Source organism: Mobula birostris, chromosome 29 (assembly GCF_030028105.1).
Source record: "Mobula birostris isolate sMobBir1 chromosome 29, sMobBir1.hap1, whole genome shotgun sequence".
NCBI lineage: Eukaryota > Metazoa > Chordata > Chondrichthyes > Myliobatiformes > Myliobatidae > Mobula > Mobula birostris.
The window spans coordinates 27,269,220-27,290,804 of NC_092398.1; the positions used below are offsets into that span (position 1 = coordinate 27,269,220).

A 21,585-nucleotide genomic window follows, 5' to 3' on the forward strand; every position below is an offset into this window, starting at 1 on the left:
TGAGTGCATGGGTTGTGGGGTGAGTTCAGGGCAAAACAAGGGGGTACAGTAGCGAGACAGATCAGCTGGTTGAGTGGTGTCGCAACAACCTCATGCTCAGCATCAGCAAGACCAAGGAGTTGGGAAAAATGAGGCTCCCTCGCTCTCCCCCAGCTCCCGGAGTGCAGGGCTGGGGGCGGGGGTCTCGAGCTGCGGCTTGTGTGGACGGCCGCCTGGACGAATGGTGTCTGGTCAGACTGTTACCGCGTCGAGTGGATGGGGCCCAGTGAGAGCGGCCCTGCCCAAGAGGGGAGAGTGGGGTCCAGCAAAGACACATGGGAGGGTGGGGCAGAGACATGGCCTTGAGGGGCTGGGACTGGGATGTGATGGGTGCAGCTCGGGGGTCCCGGGTACGGGGCACGGGGAGCCATGTGTCATTAAAGGGGGCAGAGCTGAAGATGTGAGGGATGAGGCGGAGGAAAGTCACTGGCAGAGTTAAGAAACAGCATGCAGGAAGAGCTACAGGCGAAGACAGAAAACACCATGGGAAACACAGGGGTAGCTACAGCTACAGGCAAACACAGAAAACACCATGGGGGACACAGAGTGGCTACAGGCAAACACAGAAAATACCACAGGGAACATGGGGACAGCTACAGGCGAACACAGAAAACACCATGGGGAAACACAGGGGTAGCTACAGGCAAACACAGAAAATACCACGGAGACACGGGGATGGCTACAGGCGAACACAGAGAACACCATAGGAGACGCAGGGATAGCTACAGGCGAACACAGAAAGATACCACAGGAGACACAGGGATGGCTACAGGCGAACGTAGAAAATACCACAGGAGACACGGGGATAGCTACAGGTGAACACAGGAGACACAGGGATAGCTACAGGCAAACACAGAAAATACCCCAGGCGGACACAGGAAATACTGCAGGCAGGCAGGGGAAGAGCCATAGCCGTACACATTTAGAAACATTAGATAAATGCACTCTCACCTCGGGAGTCGGTGGACAGGAAGGATGCGTGCGCTCCGTGGGGCTCCCCCAAGACTGGAGGCCGGGATGGGGCACCGGACATCGGGATGGATGTGTCCGCTGGACGCAGGGAGGGTTGGAGCCAGGCGGAGCTGCTGAGACTCCAGTGCTGGCTGCCGCTGCCGTGGTCAATTGAACTGTCATCACTCTCCACGGGCTGGCAGAACTTGGCCACGGAGGAGGGGAAACCCGGGGTGCACTCAGGGACAGGGGCTGAGCCGGTTCTGATGCCGGCAGTCCAGTCCCGGGACGGGCACCGCAGGGCGGGACTGAGAGAGTCGCCGGCAGCGAAGCGGTAAGTGTTCTGCACGGGGCTCAGCGAAGAGCGCTGCAGTCTCTCGGAGAGCTCCGGCACGGAGATGTTGGATAGCGAGGCAGCCTCCTGGCAGGGCGGTGAACGCAGACCGTTCCTCAGCTCCTCCAGCCTCTCGTACACCTGCAGCAGGGGTTAGGGAGGGGGAGAGAGAGAGGGGAGTGAAGAGGATAGAGAAGAAGGAGAGAAAGAAAGAAAGCGAGGGAGATGGAGGCAGCAAGGGAGGGAGTGAGCGACGGGCAGAGAGAAGGGGAGACAGAAAGGGGGAGAGAGAGATGGGGTGGAGGGGAGGGGGTAGAGAGGGGTAAAAGGGGTAGGGGAAGAGGGAAGGGGAGAAAGGGGAGGGGAAGAGGGGGGAGAGGGGAGGGGAGGGGGAGAGGGGAGGAGGGAGAGAGAGAAAAGGAATATGAATGATTGCTTTATTAGAACTGATCTTACAGACTGTTCATACAAATAATTGAGGCAGTACAAGGTAGGGAACAGGCTCTATAAGATGGAACAAGCCCACCAGAGTGTATTTATATCATCACTGCCAGGCTGCAATTGAGGGCAACAGATCAAGATAGGTAAATTGATTTATGAATTGACACACATACTGAGTTACAGTGAGAAAAGACTGTGTCTTCATAGAGTCTGTTTCATTACATCAGTGCATTGGCATCTAAATGACAAACAAGAGAAAATTTGCAGATGCTGGAAATCCAAGCAACACACACAAAATGCTGGGGGAACTCAGCAGGCCAGGTAGCATCTTTGGAAAATAGTAGTCGGGTCAAAACCCTTTGGCGGGACTGGAGAAAAAAGCTGAGGAGTTGATTAAAAAGTGGGAGGAGGGAAAGAGAAACACCAGGTGACAGGGGGAGGGATGAAGTAAAAAGCTGGGAAGTTGATGGTTAAAGAGACAGATGGCCATGGAAGAAAGAAAAAGGCAGGGAGGAGCACCAGTGGGAGGTGATGGGCGGGCAAGGAGATAGGGTGAGGAAGGGAAAAGGGGATGGGAAATGGTGAAGGAGTTGGAGGCATTACTGGAAGTTCCAGACATCGATGCTCATGCCATCAGGTTGGAGGCTACCCAGAGGGAATGTAAGGTGTTGTTTCTCCAACCTAAGTGTAGCCTCATCACGACAGTGGAGGAGATCATGGATAGACATATCAAACGAGAATGGGAAATGGAATTAAAATGGGCAGCCACTGGGAGGTCCTGCTTGTTCTAGTGGACGGAGTGTAGATGCTCGGTGAAGCGGTCTCCCAACCTACATCGGGTACATGGGGAGCACCTGATATATCAACGACTGCATTGGTGCTGCTTCCTGCATCCGTGCTGAACTTGTCGACTTCATCCACTTCGCCTCCAACTCCCACCCTGGTCCATTTCCAACACCTCCCTTCCCTTTCTCGATCTCACCGTCTCCATCTCTGGAGAAAGCTTATCCACCGATGTCTATTACAAACCCACGGACTCTCACAGCTACCTGGGCTATACCTAGTCCCACCCTACTACTACTAAAAACGCCATCCCTTTTTCTCAATTCCTCCAACTTCATTGCATCTGCTCTCAGGATGAAGTTTTTCATTCTGGAACAAAGGAGCTGTCCTCCTTTTTCAAAGAAAGGGGCTTCACTTCCTCCACCATCAATGCTGCCCTCAACCGCATCTCTGCCATTTCATGCACGTTTGCTTTTACCCCATCCTCCCGCCACCCGACCAGGGATAAGGTTTTCGCCTACCAGCCTTTGTGCCCAGCAAATAATTCTCCGAAACTTCCGTCACCTCCAGCGGTATCTGACCACCAAACACATCTTTCCCTCCTCCCCACTTTCTGCTTTCCGCGGGGATCGCTCCCTATGTGACTCCCTTGTCCATTCGTTCCTCCCCACTAATTTCCTTCCTGGCACTTAGCCTTGCGAACAGAACAAGTGCTACACCTGCCCCTGCACTTCCCCCCTCACTACCATTCATGGCCCTAAACAGTCCTTCCAGGTGAGGCAACACTTCACCTGTGAGACTGTTGGGGTCACTCATTGTGTCTGGTGCTCCTGGTGTGGCCTCCTGTATGTCAGTGAGACCCAACGTAGATTGGGAGACCGCTTCGTCGAGCATCTACACTCCGCCCACCAGAACATGGGATCTCCCAGTGGCCACTGATTTTAATTCCACTTCCCATTTCTATTCCGAATGTCCACCCATGGTCTCCTCTACTGTTGTGGTGAGGCCACACTTAGGTTGGAGAAACAACACCTTATGTTCTGTTTGGGTAGCCTCCAACCTGATGGCAAGAACATCAATTTCTCAAACTTCCAGTGATGTCCCTCACCCCCTCCTTCACCATTTCCCATCCCCTTTTCCCTTCTTCACCCTATCTCCTTACCCGTCCACCGCCTCTCACTGGTGCTCCTCCCCCTTTTTCTTTCTTCCATGGCCTTCTCTCCCTTTCACCAATCAACTTCCCAGCTCTTTACTTCATCCCTCCCCCTTCAGGTTTCACCTATCACCTGGTGTTTCTCTCCCCCCTCTTTAATCAACTCCTTAGCTTTTTTCTCCAGTCCTGCTGAAGAGTTTTGACTGTACTTTTTTCCATAGATGCTGCCTGGCCTGCTGAGTTCCTCCAGCATTTTGTGTGTGTTGCCCTAAGTGCATTAGTATTATTCAGTAAAATATCAGTACTATTTATGTAGAGTGGCTATAAAAAGTATTCACCCCCCCCCAGAAGTTTTCATGTTTTATTGTTTGACAACATTGAATCACAGTGGATTTAATTTAGCTTTTTAGACATTGAGCAACAGAAAATACTCTTTCATGTCAAAGTGAAAACAGATCTCTACAAAGTGATCTAAATTAATTTCAAATATAAATAATTGATTTCATAACTACTCACGTCCTTCAAGTCAGTATTCAGTAGATGCACCTTTGACAGCAATTACATCCTGAGTCTGTGTAGACAAGTCTCTATCAGCTTTGCACATCTGGACATGGCGATTTTCTCCCATTCTTCTTCACAAAACTGCTCAAGCTCTGTCAAATTGCATGGGGATCATAAGTGAACAGCCCTTTTCAAGTCCAGCCACAAATTCTCAATTGGATTGAGGTCTGGACTCTGAATTGGCCATTCCGGGACATTAACTGTTGTTTTTAAGCCATTCCTGTGTCGCTTTGGCTTTATGCTTGTGGTCATTGTCTTGTTGGAAAACAAATCTTCTCCTAAGTCGCAGTTCTCTTGCTGGATGCATCAGGTTTTCCTCCAGGATTTCCCTGTATTTTGCTGCATTAATTTTACCCTCTACTTTCACAAGCCTTCCAGGGCCTGCTGCAGTGAAGCATTCCCACAGCATGATGCAGCTACCACCATGCTTCACGGTACGGATGGTGTGTTTTTGATCATGTGAGGTGTTTAGTTTACACCAAACATAGCGTTTACTTTGATGGCCAAAAAACTTAATTGTAGTTTCATCAGACCACAGAACCTTCTCCAGCTGACTTCAGAGTCTCCAACATGCCTTCTGACAAATTTTTGCTGAGATTTCATGGGAGTTTTTTTTTCAACAATGGCATCATCTTTGCCATTCATCCATAAAGCTGTGACTGGTGAAGGACCCGGGTAACAGTTACTGTGCGCGCAGTCTCTCCCATCTCAGCCACCGAAGCTTGTAACCCCTCCAAAGATTGTCATGGGTCTCTTGGTGGCCTCCCTCACTCGTCCCCTTCTTGCGCGGTCACTCAGTTTTTGAGGGTGGCCTGCTCTGGGCAGATTTACAGCTGTGCCATATTCTCTCCATTTCTTGATGATTGACTTAACTGTATTTCAAGGGATTTCTTGTCTCCATCTCCTGACTTGTGCTTTTCAATAACCTTTTCGTGGAGTTGCTTGGAGTGTTCTTTTGTCTTCATGGCGTAGTTTTTGCCAGGATACTGACTCACCAGCAGTCCGACCTTCCAGATACAGGTGTATTTTTACTATAAACAATTGAAACACCTTGACTGCACAATGATCTCTATTTAACTAACTACATGACTTCTAAAACCAATTAGCTGCAACAGTGATGATTTGGTGTGTCATATTAAAAGGGGGGAACACAGATGCAATCACTTATTTTGTGTTTTATATTTGTAATTAATTTAGATCACTTTGTAGAGATCTGTTTTCACTTTGACATGAAAGAGTATTTTTCTGTTGATCAGTGTCAAATAAGCCAGATTAAATCCACTGTGATTCAATGTTGTAAGACAATAAAACACGACAACTTCCAGGGAAGGGGTGGTGAATACTTTTTACAGCCACCGTATTTTTGTATTTGCAGAGCTTGTCATCGTTTGCACATCGGTTGTCAGTCTTTGTGTGCAGCTTTTCATTGATTCTATTGTATTTCTGTGTGCTACCATGAATGCCTGTAAGAGAATAAATCACAGGGATGTGTATGGTGACATATGCGTACTTTGATAATCAATTTACTGTGAAACTTGCACTGAGGTAATCCAATCTACCTTGTTACGATCTGGTTCCCTGCAGAGCTGAAGGTGCAGCTCAGCACATCGTGGGAACCAGCGTCCCCTCCCTGGACTCTGTCTACCTCAGCAAAGCAGCCAGTGTAACCAAATACCCCACATGCCCCGGGCACTCTCCCATCGGGCAGAAAGTGAAAAACCCTGCAAGCACGTACAAACAGGCTCAAGGACTCCTGACCTCACAGAAATAAAGCTGCGGAAAGCCAATCCATCGCGGGCACCAGCCTCTCCAGCATCCAGTCCACCTTCGAAGGGCGGTGTCCAACATTAAAGACCCCCTTCACCCAGGAGATGCCCTCATCTCATTGCTACCATGAAGGAAGTGGTACAGAGGCCTGAAGACTACACGCTCAACGTTTCAGGAACAGCTTCCTCCCCTCTGCCGTCCGATTCCTGAATGGGCAATGAGAGCATTTCATTTTTCCCCTCTTTTTGCACTTTTGTCTTTGTGTGCCATACTCTGCCAGAGCCTCGGCAACCACTTTTTCCAAGTGGTTGTCTCGGAGGAAAGATTCTGTGAGTGGCCCCCACGTCCTCCTCACAGCACAGTCTTTTTTTTTTAACGAGGCCGAGTTACGAGTTTGACACTCAACCTGGCGCGGATGGAAAGCGCGTCTGGGAGCGGCCCGACTGGGTTCGAACCCGGGAACCTTCGCTCCGGAGTCCGGTGCTGATGTCACTGCATCACCAGCCTTTTTGCACTACTTACTGAATTTTCTTTTTTTTCATATCTACTTATGTAATTTATAAGTGCAAAGTAAATTTATTATGTAAGTACTTATATGTCATCCCTGAGATTCATTTTCTCGCGGGCATATTCAGTAAATCCATAATAACCATAACAGAATCAATGAAAGACTGCCCCAGCTTGGGCACTCAACCAGTCTGCAAAAGACAACAAACTGTGGAAATACAAAAAGAAAGAGCGAATAATAAATAAACAAGCAGTGAATATCAAGAACATAGGGGGAAGTGGGGGGGGGGCTTTGGGGTTCTAACATTTAACTGCATTTAACTGTCATACATTCTTTAGGCCACTCCTCTGGATGTTTGTGAAGAAAAAGAATTTCAGGACGTACATTGTCTACATTTCTCTGACATTAAATGTACCTATGAAACCTATTGAAGAGTCCTTGAAAGTGAGTCCATAGGTTGTAGGAACATTTCAGTGATGGGGCAAGTGAAGTTATCACCATTGGCTTAAGAGCTTGTTGGTTGAGGGGTAATAACTGTTCCTGAACCTGGTGGTGAGAGTTCTGAGGCTCCTGCACCTCCTTTCTGATGGCAGGAGCAAGAAGAGAGTATGTCCTGGGTGGTGGGGGCCTCTGATGATGGATGCTGCTTTCCTGTGACAATGTTTCGTGTAGATGTGCTCAATGGTGCTGAGGCCTTTACCCATGTGTAGTCTTTATTATTACGTATTGCAATGTTCTGTCGCCACAAAACAAGAAACAATGGACCCGGCTCTGATCCCTGCAGTGCACCATTACTACATTCTCACACACCCGCCCCCTCCATCTGCCTCTCTGCTACACTACACAGCCACTATTCTGAGCTTTGAATTTCCCATTCCAGACCACAATCCACATCTTTGCAGTTTCTTGTGGTTGCAGGCAGAGCAGTTTTCCTGCTGTGATGCATCCAGAGAGGTCACTTTCTGTGGTTCATCACAGAGATTCTGAGAGGCCCTCGACTGTTGGTATTGGTTTGTTATTGTCACATGAACCAAGATGCAGTGAAAAGCTGGCATTACAGTCTGTTCATTACACCATGCATTGGGGTAGAACACGGTAAAACAATACGGAATGCAGAGTAAAGTGTAACAGAGAAAGCGCAGCACAGGTAAACAATAAGGTGCAAGATCATTACGAGGTAGATTGTCAGAATCAGGTTTAATATCACTGACATACAGCACTGAGCAAAAGTCTTACGCATATATATATGTAGCGAGGGTGTCTAAAACTTTTGAAAGGTACTGTAATTATTTTATAAATTGCTCTGTACTGCTGCCGCTGCAAAAAAAAATCAAGTTTCATGATACGTGGGTGATAAACCTGATTCTGATACGGGTCTCTAATGTGGACTGAGAGTTAGAATGGGGCAGGAAGAGGGGGAATCATGGCTGGGAGAAGGAGAGGGAGTGGGAAGCACCAGAGAGACATCCTGTAATGATCAATAAACCAATTATTTGGAATCAAATGATCTCGCCTGGTGTCTCAGGGTGGGTGTATCTGTACCCGCACCGCCCCCTCGCCCTGGCACTCCGTCTCTGCCACCTGTCCCGCAGAGCTCCACCCTCACCGTTCCCAGCATCCTTTGCTCCTGCCAGATTTACAAACTTGCTCTCCGCTCCACGTTGACAAATATAGTACTGTGCAAAAGCCTTAGGCACCCTAACTATGTGTACATTTAGTGCAGCACTATCTGTTGTGAAATTTGCTGTTTTGCAGCAACAGAACATTGCAAAATAGAATAATAAAAACTAAACACATGGGTAAAGCCCTCACCACCATTGAGCACATCTACACAAAACATTGTCACAGGAAAGCAGCATCCACCATCATCAGAGGCCCCCACCATGCAGGACATGCTCTCTTCTCACTGCTGCCATCAGGAAGGAGGTACAGGAGCTTCAGGACTCACATCACCAGGTTCAGGAACAGTTATTGTCCCTCAACCATCAGGCTCCTGAGCCAATGGGGATAACATCACTCAACTTCACTTGCCCCATCACTGAAATGCTCTCTGACTGGAGGCGTGTGACGAGTGCCGCAGGGATCCGTGCTTGGTCCGTTGTTGTTTGTCAAATAAATCAACGATCTGGGTGATAATGTGGTTAACTGGATCAGCAAATTTGCAGGTGACACTAAGATTGGGGGTGCAGTGGACAGCGAGGAAGGATATCAAAGCTTGCAAAAGTGATCTGAACCAGATGGAAAAATGGGCTGAAAAATGGCAGATGGAATTTAACGCAGACAAGTGTGAGGACAAACCAGGGACGGGAGCAGTAGGGCTCTAAGGAGCACAGTTGAACAGAGGGATCTGGGAACACAGATCCATAATCATTGAAATCAGTATGACAGGTAGATAGGGTCATAAAGAAAGCATTTGGCACAATGGCTTTCATAAATCAGAGTATTCAGTACAGGAGTTAAGATGTTATGTTGAAGTTATATATGATGTTGGTGGGGCCTAATTCAGAGTATTGTGTGCAGTTCTGGTCAACTGCCTGCAGAAGAGATTGAAAGAGTATAAAGAAAATTTACAAGGATACCACTGGGAATCAAAGACCTAAGTTACAAGGAAAGGTTGAACAGGTTCAGACTTTATTCCCTGGAGCGTAGGTGAATGAAGGGAGATTTGATAGAGGGATACAAATTATGAGGGATATAGAGAGGGTAAATGAAAGTCGGCTTTTTCCACTGAAGTTGGGTGAGATTAAAACTAGAGGTCACAGGTTAAGGGTGAAACCTGAAGGGGAACTTTTTCAATCGTGAGGATGCTGAGGAACGAGCCACCATGCGAGTTCGATTGCAACCTTTAAGTTTGGCTAGGTACATGGATAGGAGGGGGCACGGAGGGCTACGGTCCAGGTGTGAGTCATTGGGGATAGCAGTTTAATAGTTCAACACGGACTAGATGAGCCAAAAGTCCTGCTTCTGTGCTGTGGTGTAAAAAAAAACGTTACCTTCGTCATCTTTGGTCTCTTCTTCCTCCGGCGGTTGAGGCAGTCAGAGGCCAAGACGCAGAGCTGTAGTGGAATGTCCGCTGTGCAGGCCCCCGCCCTCCGGTCAAGGTACTTCTGGCAGACCTTGACGGCCACTTGCTGGCTCCTGGCCACGTCCGTCAACACAGAGCTCTCCTGCTTCTCCTCCTCGCTCTCCTCTTCCTCCTCGAGGATGTCCTTCTGCTCAAAGTTGGAAGTAAAATGGGGTTAGCATGGTGGTTAGCAGGACACCATTACAGCTTGGAGCATCAGAGCTTGGAGTTTGATTCTGATGTGGTCTGTACGTCAGTCCCTCCCCACGCCCCCCGTGGAATGCATGGGTTTTCCCCGGGGTGCTCTGGTTTCCTCCCACAGTCCAAAGGCAGACTGGGAAGGTTAATTGGTCACGGTAAACTGTCCCATGATTAGGTTAGGGTTAAATCGCGGTGGTCAGGGATCGCTAGGCAGCGCAGCTCGAAGGGACGCAAGAGCCTGTTCCGCAAATGCATCTCCAGATTTATTATCAAATTACGAACATGTCACCGTCAACTACTGAGATTCATTTTCTTGCAGGCATTCACAGTAGAACAAAGGCGTACAATAGAGTCAATGAAAAACTACACACAAACAACCAAAGTGCAAAAGACAAACTGTGCAAACACAGAAAAAAAAACAAATAATAATAATCAATAGTAAAATAAATAAGTAATACTGAGAACATGAGTTATGGAGTTCCTGAAAGTGAGTCCGTAGGTTGTGTTCAGTGATCAGGTTGAGGGGTAACAACTGTTCCTGAACCCGGTGGTGTGGGACCTAAGGCTTCCGCACCTCCTTCCCATGGTCACGGTGAGAAGAGAGCATGCCTGGATGATGAGTGGCAAAGGCTTTTAAGAAGCTAACTTTGAACCATCAAACCAAAGATGGGAAAGCGCAGGGAAATGGGACTAGTAGAGACAGGAAGACACAGGGAAATGAGATTAGTAAAGGCAGGAAAGTGCGGGGAAATGGGATTAGTAAAGATGGGAAATCGCAGGGAAATGGGATTAGTAAAGACGGGAAGACGCTGGGAAATGGGATTAGTAAATATAGGAAGACGCAGAGAAACAGGATTAATAAAGACAGGAAATCGCAGGGAAAAGGGATTAGTAAAGATGGGAAATCGCGGGGAAATGGGATTAGTAAAGACGGGAAGATGCTGGGAAATGGGATTAGTGTAAATGGGTGCCTGATTGTCAGAGTAGGGCCTGATTCAGTGTGCTGGCTGAACCAGCCTTCCACCCTGTCCCGCGTGACTGGGGAAGGAGGCATGGGAGAAACTGCTTCCAATGGGGTGGCGTCTCACCAGATACTTGGAATCTGCCGATCCATCATTTTCCAAAGCCTTCCTTCCGGTCAGGATTTCAAGCAGAACCTACAGAGAGAGGCGGAGAAGGCAGGTGAGTTTGTGTGTACATGTGCAGAAGTCAGAAACAGGCCCTTCCTGCCCAACAAGCACATGGCACCCAATCACACCCATGTGACCATAAGACAGCGGAGAGTTAGGCCATTTGGCACATCAAGTCTTCTGCACCATTCCATCACGGCTGACTTATTATCCTTCTCAATACCATTCTCCTGCATTCACCCCTGTAACCTTTGACACCCTGACTTACCAAAATCGGCTTCAAATATTCCCAATGTCTTTGCTTCCACAGCCGTGTGCAGGAATGAATTCCACAGATTCACCACTCTCTGGCTGAAGAAATTCCTCCTCATCTCTGTTCTAAAGGGGATGTCCTTCTATTCTGAGGCTGCGCCCTCTGGTCCTAGACTCCACCACGGCAGGAAACATCCTGGCCATATCCAGTCTATCTAGGTTTTTCAATATTTGATAAGTTTCAGTGAAGTCTCCCCCCATGCTGCCCATTAGTTCACAGGATCATTCTCTGTAACGTTTATTAGATAAGGTGCCCAAAACCGCTGATGATACCCCAACCGCAGTCTGAAATGCGGTGATCTAATAACCCGTGCGTCTTTGGAACGTGTGTGGAAACCGGAGCACCCGGAGGAAGCCCAGGTGGACACGGAGAGAACATACAAACTCCTTCAAGGCAGTGGTGGGATTGGACCCGGGCTGCTGACGCTGGAACAGCGTTACGCTAACCGCTATGACACCGTGTCACCTTTAAGGACAGACAGAGTACCTCAACCCTTAGGATACAACGTAGAACAGTACATACAGCACGTTCGACTCTGTGTCGGGCGCCACGGCAGCGTAGCAGTTAGCGCGGCACTATTACAGCTCGGGGCATCAGAGTTCAGAGTTCAATTCCAGTGTCCACTGTGAGGAGTTTGTACGTTCTTCCCGTGACCACGTGGGTTTCCTCAGGGTGCTCTGGTTTCCTCTTGCAGTCCAAAGACGTACCAGTTAGCAGGTCAATTGGTCATTGTAAATTGTCCTGCGATGGCGCTAGGGTTAAATCAGGGGTTCCTGGGCTGGAAGGGCCTGTTCTGCACCATATCTCCAAATGAATAAATAAAATAACTGCCTAACCAAAGTAATTGCTTCTGCCTGTGTCATGTCCATATTCATCCATTACCTGTCCAGTCTCGTTATTTGCTGGGCTGTCATTATTGGAAGCCACAGTTTTTTTTTAAATAATACTTTTTATAAGATTTGTACTTTTAACAAACTCATGTATTTTTCACAGTATGTGGTGGTTCATCCCCACTCACTGGCAGGAAGTGGTATAGCAGCTAAACTCTGGTGAACACAGCAGGCCAGGCAGCATCTCTAGGAAGAGGTACAGTCAACGTTTCGGGCCAAGACCCTTCGTCAGGACTAACTGAAAGAACAGTTAGTAAGAGATTTGAAAGTGGGAGGGGGAGGGGAGATCCAAAATGATAGGAGAAGACAGGAGGGGGAGGGATGGAGCCAAGAGCTGGATAGGTGATTGGTAAAAGGGATACAGAGCTGGAGAAGGGAGTGGATCATGGGACAGGAGGCCTGGGGAGAAAGAAAGGGGGAGGGGAGCCCAGAGGAAGATGGAGAGCAGGCAAGGAGTGATTGTGAGAGGGACAGAGAGAGAAAAAAGAGAGAGAAAAGAAAAGTGGGGGGGAATAATAAATAAATAAGGGATAAGGTAAGAATGGGAGGAAGGGCATTAGCAGAAGTTTGAAAAGTCAATGTTCATGCCATCAGGTTGGAGGCTACCCAGACGGAATATAAGGTGTTGTTCCTCCAACCTGAGTGTGGCTTCATCTTGACAGTAGAGGAGGCCGTGGATAGACATATCAGAATGGGAATGGGACGTGGAATTAAAATGTGTGGCCACTGGGAGATCCTGCTTTCTCTGGCGGACAGAGCATAGGTCACCTCGCAAACGATCTCGCATTTACCAACATTGTATTCCATCTGCCAGACCTTGGCCCGTTCACCTAACCTATCTGTATCCCTCTGCAGACTCTCCACATCCTCTGTACAATTTGCTATTCCACTCAATTTAGTGTCATCAGCAAATTTTGCTACGCTACACTCAGTCCCCTCTTCCAAAACGTCAATGTAAATGGTAAACAGCTGCGGGCCCAGCACCGACCCCTGCAGCACCCCACTCACCACAGACTGCCAACCGGAGAAACACCCATTTATACCAGCTCTCTGCCTTCTATTGGTTAACCAATCCACTATCCATGCCAATACACTTCCTCCGGCTCCATGCATCCGTATCTTATTTATAAGTCTCTTGTGCAACACCTTATCGAATGCCTTCTGGAAATCCAAGTATACGACATCCACCCTCTATCCACTGCACTCGTTATGTCCTCAAAGAACTCCAGTAAGTTTGTCAAACAGGACCTGCCCTTTCTGAATCCATGCTGCGTCTGTCTAATGGAACCACTCCTTTCTAAATGTTTCGCTATTTCTGCCTTAATGACAGCTTCAAGCATTTTTCCGACTACAGATGTTAAGCTAACTGGCCTATAGTTGCCCATCTTTTGCCTACATCCTTTTTAAAACAGTGGCGTGTCACTTGCTGTCTTCCAATCCGCCGGGATCTGCCCAGAGTCTCGAGAGTTTGGGTAAATGATCACCAACGCGTTTACTATAACCTCCGCCAATTCCTTCATCACCCTGGGATGCATCTCTTCAGGCCCTCTAGTTTGCTCATCACTATCTCTTTCGTGACAGTGATTTTATCAAGGTCCTCACCTCCCATTTCGTTCATAACATTCTTCTTCGGTATATCAGACGTGTCCTCCATCGTGAAGACCAACACAAAATAGTCGTTCAATGCCTCAGCCATTTCCTTATCAGCCAATATCAATTTCCCCTTCTCGTCTTCCAGGGGACCTACGTTGCCTTTAGCCACCCTCTTCCGCTTTTTATATTTATAAAAACTTTTGCTATCTGTTTTTATATTTTGTGCTAATTTACTTTCATACTCTATCTTCCCTTTCCTTATTTCTTGTTTAGTTGTTCTCTGTTGCTTTTTAAAGTTTTCCCAATCCTCCAGTTTCCCATTATTCTTTGCAACTTTGTACTCATGAGCTTTTAATTTGATACTATCTTTTAATTCCTTAGTTATCCAAGGCTGGCTCTCCCCACACTTACCGTCCTTACTTTTGACTGGAATATATTTTTGTTGAGAACTGAGAAAAATCTCTTTGAAAGTTCCTCAACTGTCCTACCAAATAGTCTGTGCTCCCAATCCACATTAGCCAACTCCTCCCTCATCCTGTTGTAGTCTCCCTTGTTCAAGCATAATACATTGGTTTTAGATCTAACTATTTCATCCTCCATCTGTATGCGAAATTCAATCATACTATGATCACTCTTTCCAAGAGGATCCCTGACTACAAGATCGTTAATCTTACCTGTCTCATTGCACAGGACTAGATCTAAGATCCCTTGTAGGTTCACTAACATGCTGCTCAAGAAAGCCATCACGGATGCATTCTATGAAGTCCTCCCCAAGACTTCCTTCACCAACTTGATTCACCCAATCCATGTGGAAGCTAAAATCCCCCATGACAATTGCCGTTCCGTTCTTACAAGCCTCAGTTGGTTAATCACCTCCGCCACTGCAATATTTTTATTAGGTGGCCTATAGACAACACCCACCAGTGATTTTTTCCCTTTACTATTCTTAATCTCTACCCAGATGGACTCAACATCCTGCTCCATAGATCTTATATCGTCTCTCACAATCGCCCTGATCTCATCCCTAATCAAGAGTGCCACCCCACCTCCTCTGCCTTCCTGTCAGCTTTCCGTATTACCTGATACCCTTGGATATTTAATTCCCAGTCACCTCCACCTTGCAACCAGGTTTCTGTAATGGCCACTAAATCATATGCCTTGGTACTGATCTGTGCCACAAGTTCACTGACCTTGTTTATAATACTACGGGCATTTAGATAAAGTGCCCTTGTATTCATTGTCCTTAGGGTTGTCCCGGAAGTACCCTAAGGATCAGAAAACACACAGAGATCCAAAGCATCGGAATGTGCGGAGGTACTTGAGGGCTGCTCCCACCACATCCTTAGGCAAACAACATTTCATTATGTTTTGATGTACATGTGATCATGTGATAATAGGTCTGAATCTCTACCTGTTGTATCTGCCTCCACCAGCATCCCTGGCAGCCCAGTCCAGACACCAGCCAGAACTAGCCCCAGACATCCCTTCTCATCTTAAATGCTTACCTTCTAGTACTAAACAAAGACTCTGAAGTCTTTGACCAACAAGTCCAAAGAGCTGGCTGGCAAACCGGCAGGACCCAGGGATGAAAATCATGGCTGGGCTGGGGCGCTGGTCAGGCCTCCTCGGGGTACTTTCCTACTGAGGCAGGGTGGTGGTCATAAACCAGCTGGGGGCCTCCATGTCGTGGCACCGGACGGTCACCTTGACCCCACCCTCTGCCTTTGCCACAAGATAGCAGAGGAAATTAACAGCGGCAACACAAACAAAATGCTGGAGGAACCTAGCAGGCCAGGCAGCATCTATGAAAAAAAGACTTATTCTGGGGCAACAGGAAGCACAGGATGTCTACAGTGGTCCTGCATCTCCTGATGGGAGAGAGTGGACAGTCCCTGGTGTGTGTCCATAGATGGTTGGTGGCTCTCTGCCTCAGGACCCTACAGAGATTCCTGTATGCTGAGCACTTTCCCAGGTGGCATACTTTCCCCAGAGGGGCCCCGTCTTCATGACGTGACTACCTCCGGATGGCGTCAACCACGCTGCTCTGCAGAAGCTGCCCGGCTTCTATCCGGACCTGCTAGGAAACATGGAACATGGTTGCCTCTAGCCGGGACCCACCTCCGCTGGTCCTAGCTGAGGGAACGGCCCGTCCCTGCCCTACCTGATCGAGTGCTGATGTGGCTCAGGTGTGCGGGGTGATTACGGATCAGCCCACCTCCGCTCAGCTGGAGTTGCTCACCGGACCCAGGCCACAGAACCTTACCTGCGAGCCAGTCCCTCAAAACCTGAGCCATCTCATATCAACAACTACAGTCCCTTTCAGAGATGCAGGTAGGAGGTACTTGTGTGGCCTGCTGCTCCACACCATCCATTTCGTAGCTCTCATTCACCGTTCTGACACGCCCTGGCAGTCAGTCTTTCCACCTGGGAGCAAGACTGGAAGTCCTTTCATAAGGCTGCCCTCGCCTTGCACACTGGGATCTAAGGGTGGGGCCACAGGGTGATATCCTGTAACAAGTTGTTGTGCTTGCCATCTCTACAGGAAGCAGAGAGGTGTTTCAAACCTCTCGGGCAACACGGAGATGACGACAGGAATGTGATAATTTCATCTGTGTTAGTCATGATTTGTCTGTTTTTTGTTTGGAATGTGAATGTACAATAGCACTGAAGTGGTTTGAATTTATAATAAATGTACTTTTGTAAAAGAAAAGGTCAGACACGGAGTGAAGCTCTCTCCACACCATCTCATCACACACTCCCAGGATCAGACATAGTGAAGCTCCCTCCACACCGTCCCATCACACACTCCCGGGGTCAGACACAGGGTGAAACTCCCTCCACACCGTCCCATCACACACTCCCGGGGTCAGACACAGAGTGAAGTTCCCTGTGCACAGTTCCATCACACACTCCCAGGGTCAGACACAGAGAGAAGCTCCCTCCGCACCGTCCCATCACACACTCCCAGGGTCAGACACAGAGTGAAACTCCCTCCACACCGTCCCATCACACACTCCCAGGGTCAGACGCGGGGAGGAGCTCCCCGTGTCCAGTTCCATCGCACGGCTGAATCTGCCACTTACCACGCCAAAACTGTAGGTGTCGAGCTCCACAGCCAGCTGTCCACTCTTGATGTACTCGTCGGGAAGGTATGCCAGCGTCCCGCGCAGCGTCCTCGTCCGAGCCACCGTGCAGCTGTTGCCCGAGTTGTTGGAGTAGCGGCTGAAACGAGCCAGGCCAAAGTCCCCCAGCTTCGGAACAAAGTGCTCATCCAAGAGAATGTTGGAGCTGCAACAGAGGGGAGGGATGGACACTGAGATGGGCCCGAGGGAGGCAAGTCCCAAGCACAGGGGGAACAGGGGGAGGGCTGCATTGTTACCTCAGGGATGGAGGTAGGACAGCAGAGCAAGGATCTTTAGTCCCCAGATGGATTTGACACGCTGCTGAGCAGCATAATGGTTCATGAGCATCACCACATGCGCTCCCCCTCAGCCCCAACCCCTCCCTCCATCCAGCTCCTGGCCTCCACACCGACCCTCATACATTCACATACCCTCGCTGCCTCCCCACTCCCCTACCCCCTCCATCCCTACTGACCCCTCCACCCTCCCCCGTCTTCCCCACCTTCCCGCCCTCTCTGTACCCTCTCCTTCCACTCCCCATTGCCCGTCCCCTCTGCCCCCTCCATTCCTACTGACTCCTCCACCCTCCCCCATCTTCCCCACCTTCTCGCCCTCTCTGTACCCTCCCCTTCCACTCCCCATTGCCCGTCCCCTCTGCCCCCTCCATCCTGCTCTGCATCTATACCACTCCCGTCCATTCCCAGCATTTCCCTGGCTCCCTCTGTCCCTCTCTGCAAACATTCCCAGCCTAGAATTTCCTTTGCCTCTGCTCACCTCATCTCCCCTCTCCCCACAATGTCCTCAGCTTCCCCCCACCTCCACCACCTGTTCACCACGCCCAATGTTCATAAGACCACCAGACTTCAGAGCAAAAACAGCTTATTTGGCCCATCGAGTCTGCGCCGCCATTCGATACCGGCCGACTTATATTCTTGTCTCAACCCCATTCGACTGCCTTCCCCCCGTAACCTTTGATGCCCTCACTAATCAAGAGCCTGTTAACCTTCGATTTAAATATACCCAATGACGGCCTCCACAGTCGCCTGTGGCAACAAATTCCACAGATTCACCACCCTCTGCCTAAAGAAATCCCCTTTAATCTTTGTTCGAAATAGATGTCTCTCTATCCTGAAGCTGTGCCCTCTGGTTCTAGACTCCTCCACTATAGGAAAAGTTCTCTCCACATCCGCTGTATCTAGACCTTTCAATATTTGGTCAGTTTAAGACCACAAGACCATAAGATATAGGAGCAGAAGCAGGCCATTCAGCCCATCGAGTCTGCTCTGCCACTCAATCATGGGCTGATCCAATTCTTCCAGTCATCCCCACTCTCTTGCGTTCACTCCATACCCTTTGATGCCTGGGCTAATCAAGAACCTATCTATCTCTGCCTTAAATGCACCCGATGACTTGGCCTCCACAGCCACCCGTGGCAACGAATTCCACAGACTTACCAGCCTCTGACTAAAGCAATTTCTCTGCATCTCAGTTCTAAATGGACGTCCTTCAATCCTGAAGTCAAGCCCTCTTGTCCTAGACTCCCGTATCACGGGAAATAACTTTGCCATATCTAATCTGTTCAGGCCTTTTAACATTCGGAATCTTTCAATGAGATCCCCCCTCATTCTCCTGAACTCCAGGGAATACAGCCCAAGAGCTGCCAGACATTCCTCATATGATAACCCTTTTATTCCTGGAATCATTCTCATGAATCTTCTCTGAACCCTCTCCAATGTCAGTATATCCTTTCTAAAATACGAGCCCAAAACCACACACAATACTCCAAATGTGGTCTCACGAGTGCCTTATAGAACCTCAACATCACATCCCTGCTCTTATATTCTATACCTCTAGAAATGAATGCCAATATTGCATTCACCTCTGCACCACCAACTTAACCTGCAGGTTAACCTTTGGGGTATCCTGCACAAGGACTCCCAAGTCCCTTTTGCATCTCTGCATTTTGAATTCGCTCCCCATCTAAATAATAGTCTGCCCATTTATTTCTTCCACCAAAGTGCATGATCATATACTTTCCAACATTGTATTTCATTTGCCACTTCTTTGTCCATTCCACTAAACTATCTAAGTCTCTCTGCTTCCTCAACACTACCTGCTCCTCCACTTATCTTGTATCATCAAGAAACAGCCACAAATCCATTAACCCCAGAATTCAAATCATTGACATACTCATAAAAAGAAGCTGTCTCAACACTGACCCCTGTGGAACTCCACTGGTAACCGGCAGCCAGCCAGGATAGGATCCCTTTATTCCCACTCTCTGTTTTCTGCCAATCAGCCAATGCTCCACCCACGCTAGTAACTTCCCTGTAATTCCATGGGTTCTTATCTTGCTAAGCAGCCTCATATGTGGCACCTTGTCAAAGGCCTTCTGAAAATCCAAGTACACCACATCTACTGCATCTCCTTTGTCTACCCTGCTTCTAATTTCCTCAAAAAATTGCAGTAGGTTAATCAGGCAGGAGTATCCTTTCAGGAAACCATGCTGGCTTTGGCCTATCTTGTCATATGCTTCCAGGTACTCCGTAATCTCGTCCCTAACAATCGATTCCAACAACTTCCCAACCACTGATGTCAGGCTAACAGGTCTATAGTTTCCTTTCTGCTGCCTCCCACCCTTCTTAAATAGCGGAGTAACATTTGCAATTTTCCAGTCATTCGGTACAATGCCAGAATCTATTGATTCTTGAAAGATCACTGTTAATGCTTCTGCAATCTCTCCAGCTATTTCCTTCAGAACCCAAGGGTGCATTCCATCAGGTCCAGGGGATTTATCCACCCCCAGACCATTAAGCTTCTTGAGCAACTTCTCAGTCGTAATTTTCACTGCACGTACTTCACTTCCCTGACACTCTTGAATGTCCGGTTAACCTCCAGGTTGCGATAAGATCACCCTTCATTCTCCTGAACGCCCGGAATTATCAAATACTCCTGATACATTAACTCTTTCATTCCCGGGACAATTTTCTATAACATCCTTTAGACGCTCCCCAGTGGCAGCACATCCTGTCTTAGATAAAGGGCCCAGAACTGCTCACAACACTCCAAGTGCAACCCCCCCCAAGCCCGTCTGTCTCCCATTCATTCCTTCCACAACTCCACTGCTCCTTCCCACCACCGTTCCCCTCTCTCTCCACAAAACCCTGTCCCAGTCTCCTGCTACCATGGCCCTTTCTTTCCACTCTCCCTTCCCTTCCTCCCCCCACTCCACCCCTCCCCACCACCTCTCTCCTTCTGTTGACTCCCTGCCGGGATCTCTGGAGTATCACCTCTTGACGTCTCCGTGGATGAGGCTGGGGCTACTGCTGTGCATGAACTGGAGTGCCCGGGCGGCCCCCAGCGCCACCCCGACCCTCTGCAGCCACGAGAGTGGAGCTGTGCCGTCCTGCAGTGGGAAAGAGAGAGAGAGAGAGAGAGGGGGTAAGGGACAGAGCTCACCTCACTCTCACCCCCAGTGAGGAGTGGGAAACCAGAGAGGAGCTGGAAGACAGGGTGCGTGAGCGGAGGATAGGGTTGGGAGGAAGAGGAGTCTGTAACTGGTGACATAACCAGGGGTGTAGTGGTAGCCGGAGCGCTCTGAAACGCATTCAGTACCTCAAGAAAAAGGCCGAAATAAACAAGCTAATTAATTGGGTGCTGCCCAGGGTGCTTCGAGTATTTCAGAAACTGATCTCCTGGGAGTTTTACGCACAACAGACTCTGGAGTTTACAAAGAATGGTGCCAAAAACAAAAAAAAAATCCAGCAAGTAGATTTAGCACGATGTTTTCACTCACAGAACAGCCACTCGCCGGTTTTTTTTTGTTTTTTGCACCAATCTTTGTAAACTCCAGAGTATATTGTGCGTAAAAATCCCAGGAGATCAGCAGTTTCTGAGAGACTCGAATCATCCTGGGCATCACCTAATTAATTAGCTTTTTTATATCGGCTTTTTTCTTAAGGAGGTGCCGAACGTGTTTTAGAGCGCTCCAGCTACCACTGCACCCCTGGACATAATCTCAGCCACTCGTCCCCTCCAGTCTGCCTTTCTGTTCCCTGATCCTCTGTTGCTTTCAGTTCTACTATCCTGTCTGGAACTTCCCCCACTGAGCAAGAACCTCAGCTTTGGCAGGGTGGCACTAAGGGTGGGCTCACCGATTCTCACAGGTACGTCTCGTCTCTCTGTGCGTGTTTGTGTTTATCTGTCTGCCTCTGCGTATGTGTGTCTGAATATTCTCCCTATGACTTTGAGAGATTCCACCCCACGTCCCAATGAATTACGTGCGGGAGGGTGGGTCAGTGGGTTAAACACCCACTGTAAGTTGCCCAGCGAGTGTGTGGTACAACTGTGGAGGTGTGGGGCTGGCGGGAGTGTAGGGATGATAAAAACTGGGGTGAGTGTGGGGTTGCTCTCAAAGGCAGGGCGATGTTTGGTGTGGAGTTGGGGGGCTAGTTTCTGAGTTGTATCGTTACGCAATGTCTCAACCTCCCACAATTTACAGAGGCACAGGGGGCTGCAGATTCTGGAATTAGGAGTTACTGAAAAACCCAGTGGGCCAGGCAGCATCTGTGGAGGCAGAGGAGTGGTCTACGTTGCAGATTGGGAGCCTGAATCAGAAATCCTCCAGCAGATTATTTTTCCTGCCACACGCACACTATGCTGGAGAAACTCAGCAGGGCAGGCAGCATCTATGGAGAGGAATAAAGTGTTGACATTTCAGGCCAAGAGTCTTCAT

The 21,585-nt window shown here is 48.7% G+C and overlaps 1 protein-coding gene across 2 annotated transcripts in view; it reads right to left on the bottom strand.

Moving 5' to 3' along the window:
• The window catches only part of irak1 (interleukin-1 receptor-associated kinase 1), a 106,971-nt gene that overhangs the window by 4,901 nt on the left and 80,485 nt on the right, over window positions 1-21,585 (bottom strand). For both annotated transcript variants that reach the window (XM_072246501.1, XM_072246502.1), the window contains exons 8-12: window positions 20,141-20,256; window positions 16,812-17,016; window positions 10,891-10,959; window positions 9,531-9,749; window positions 991-1,465 (exon numbers count right to left, since the gene is read on the bottom strand). In XM_072246501.1, the coding sequence (XP_072102602.1) occupies window positions 991-1,465; window positions 9,531-9,749; window positions 10,891-10,959; window positions 16,812-17,016; window positions 20,141-20,256 (1,084 nt within the window). The remainder of the gene's footprint in view (window positions 1-990; window positions 1,466-9,530; window positions 9,750-10,890; window positions 10,960-16,811; window positions 17,017-20,140; window positions 20,257-21,585) is intronic.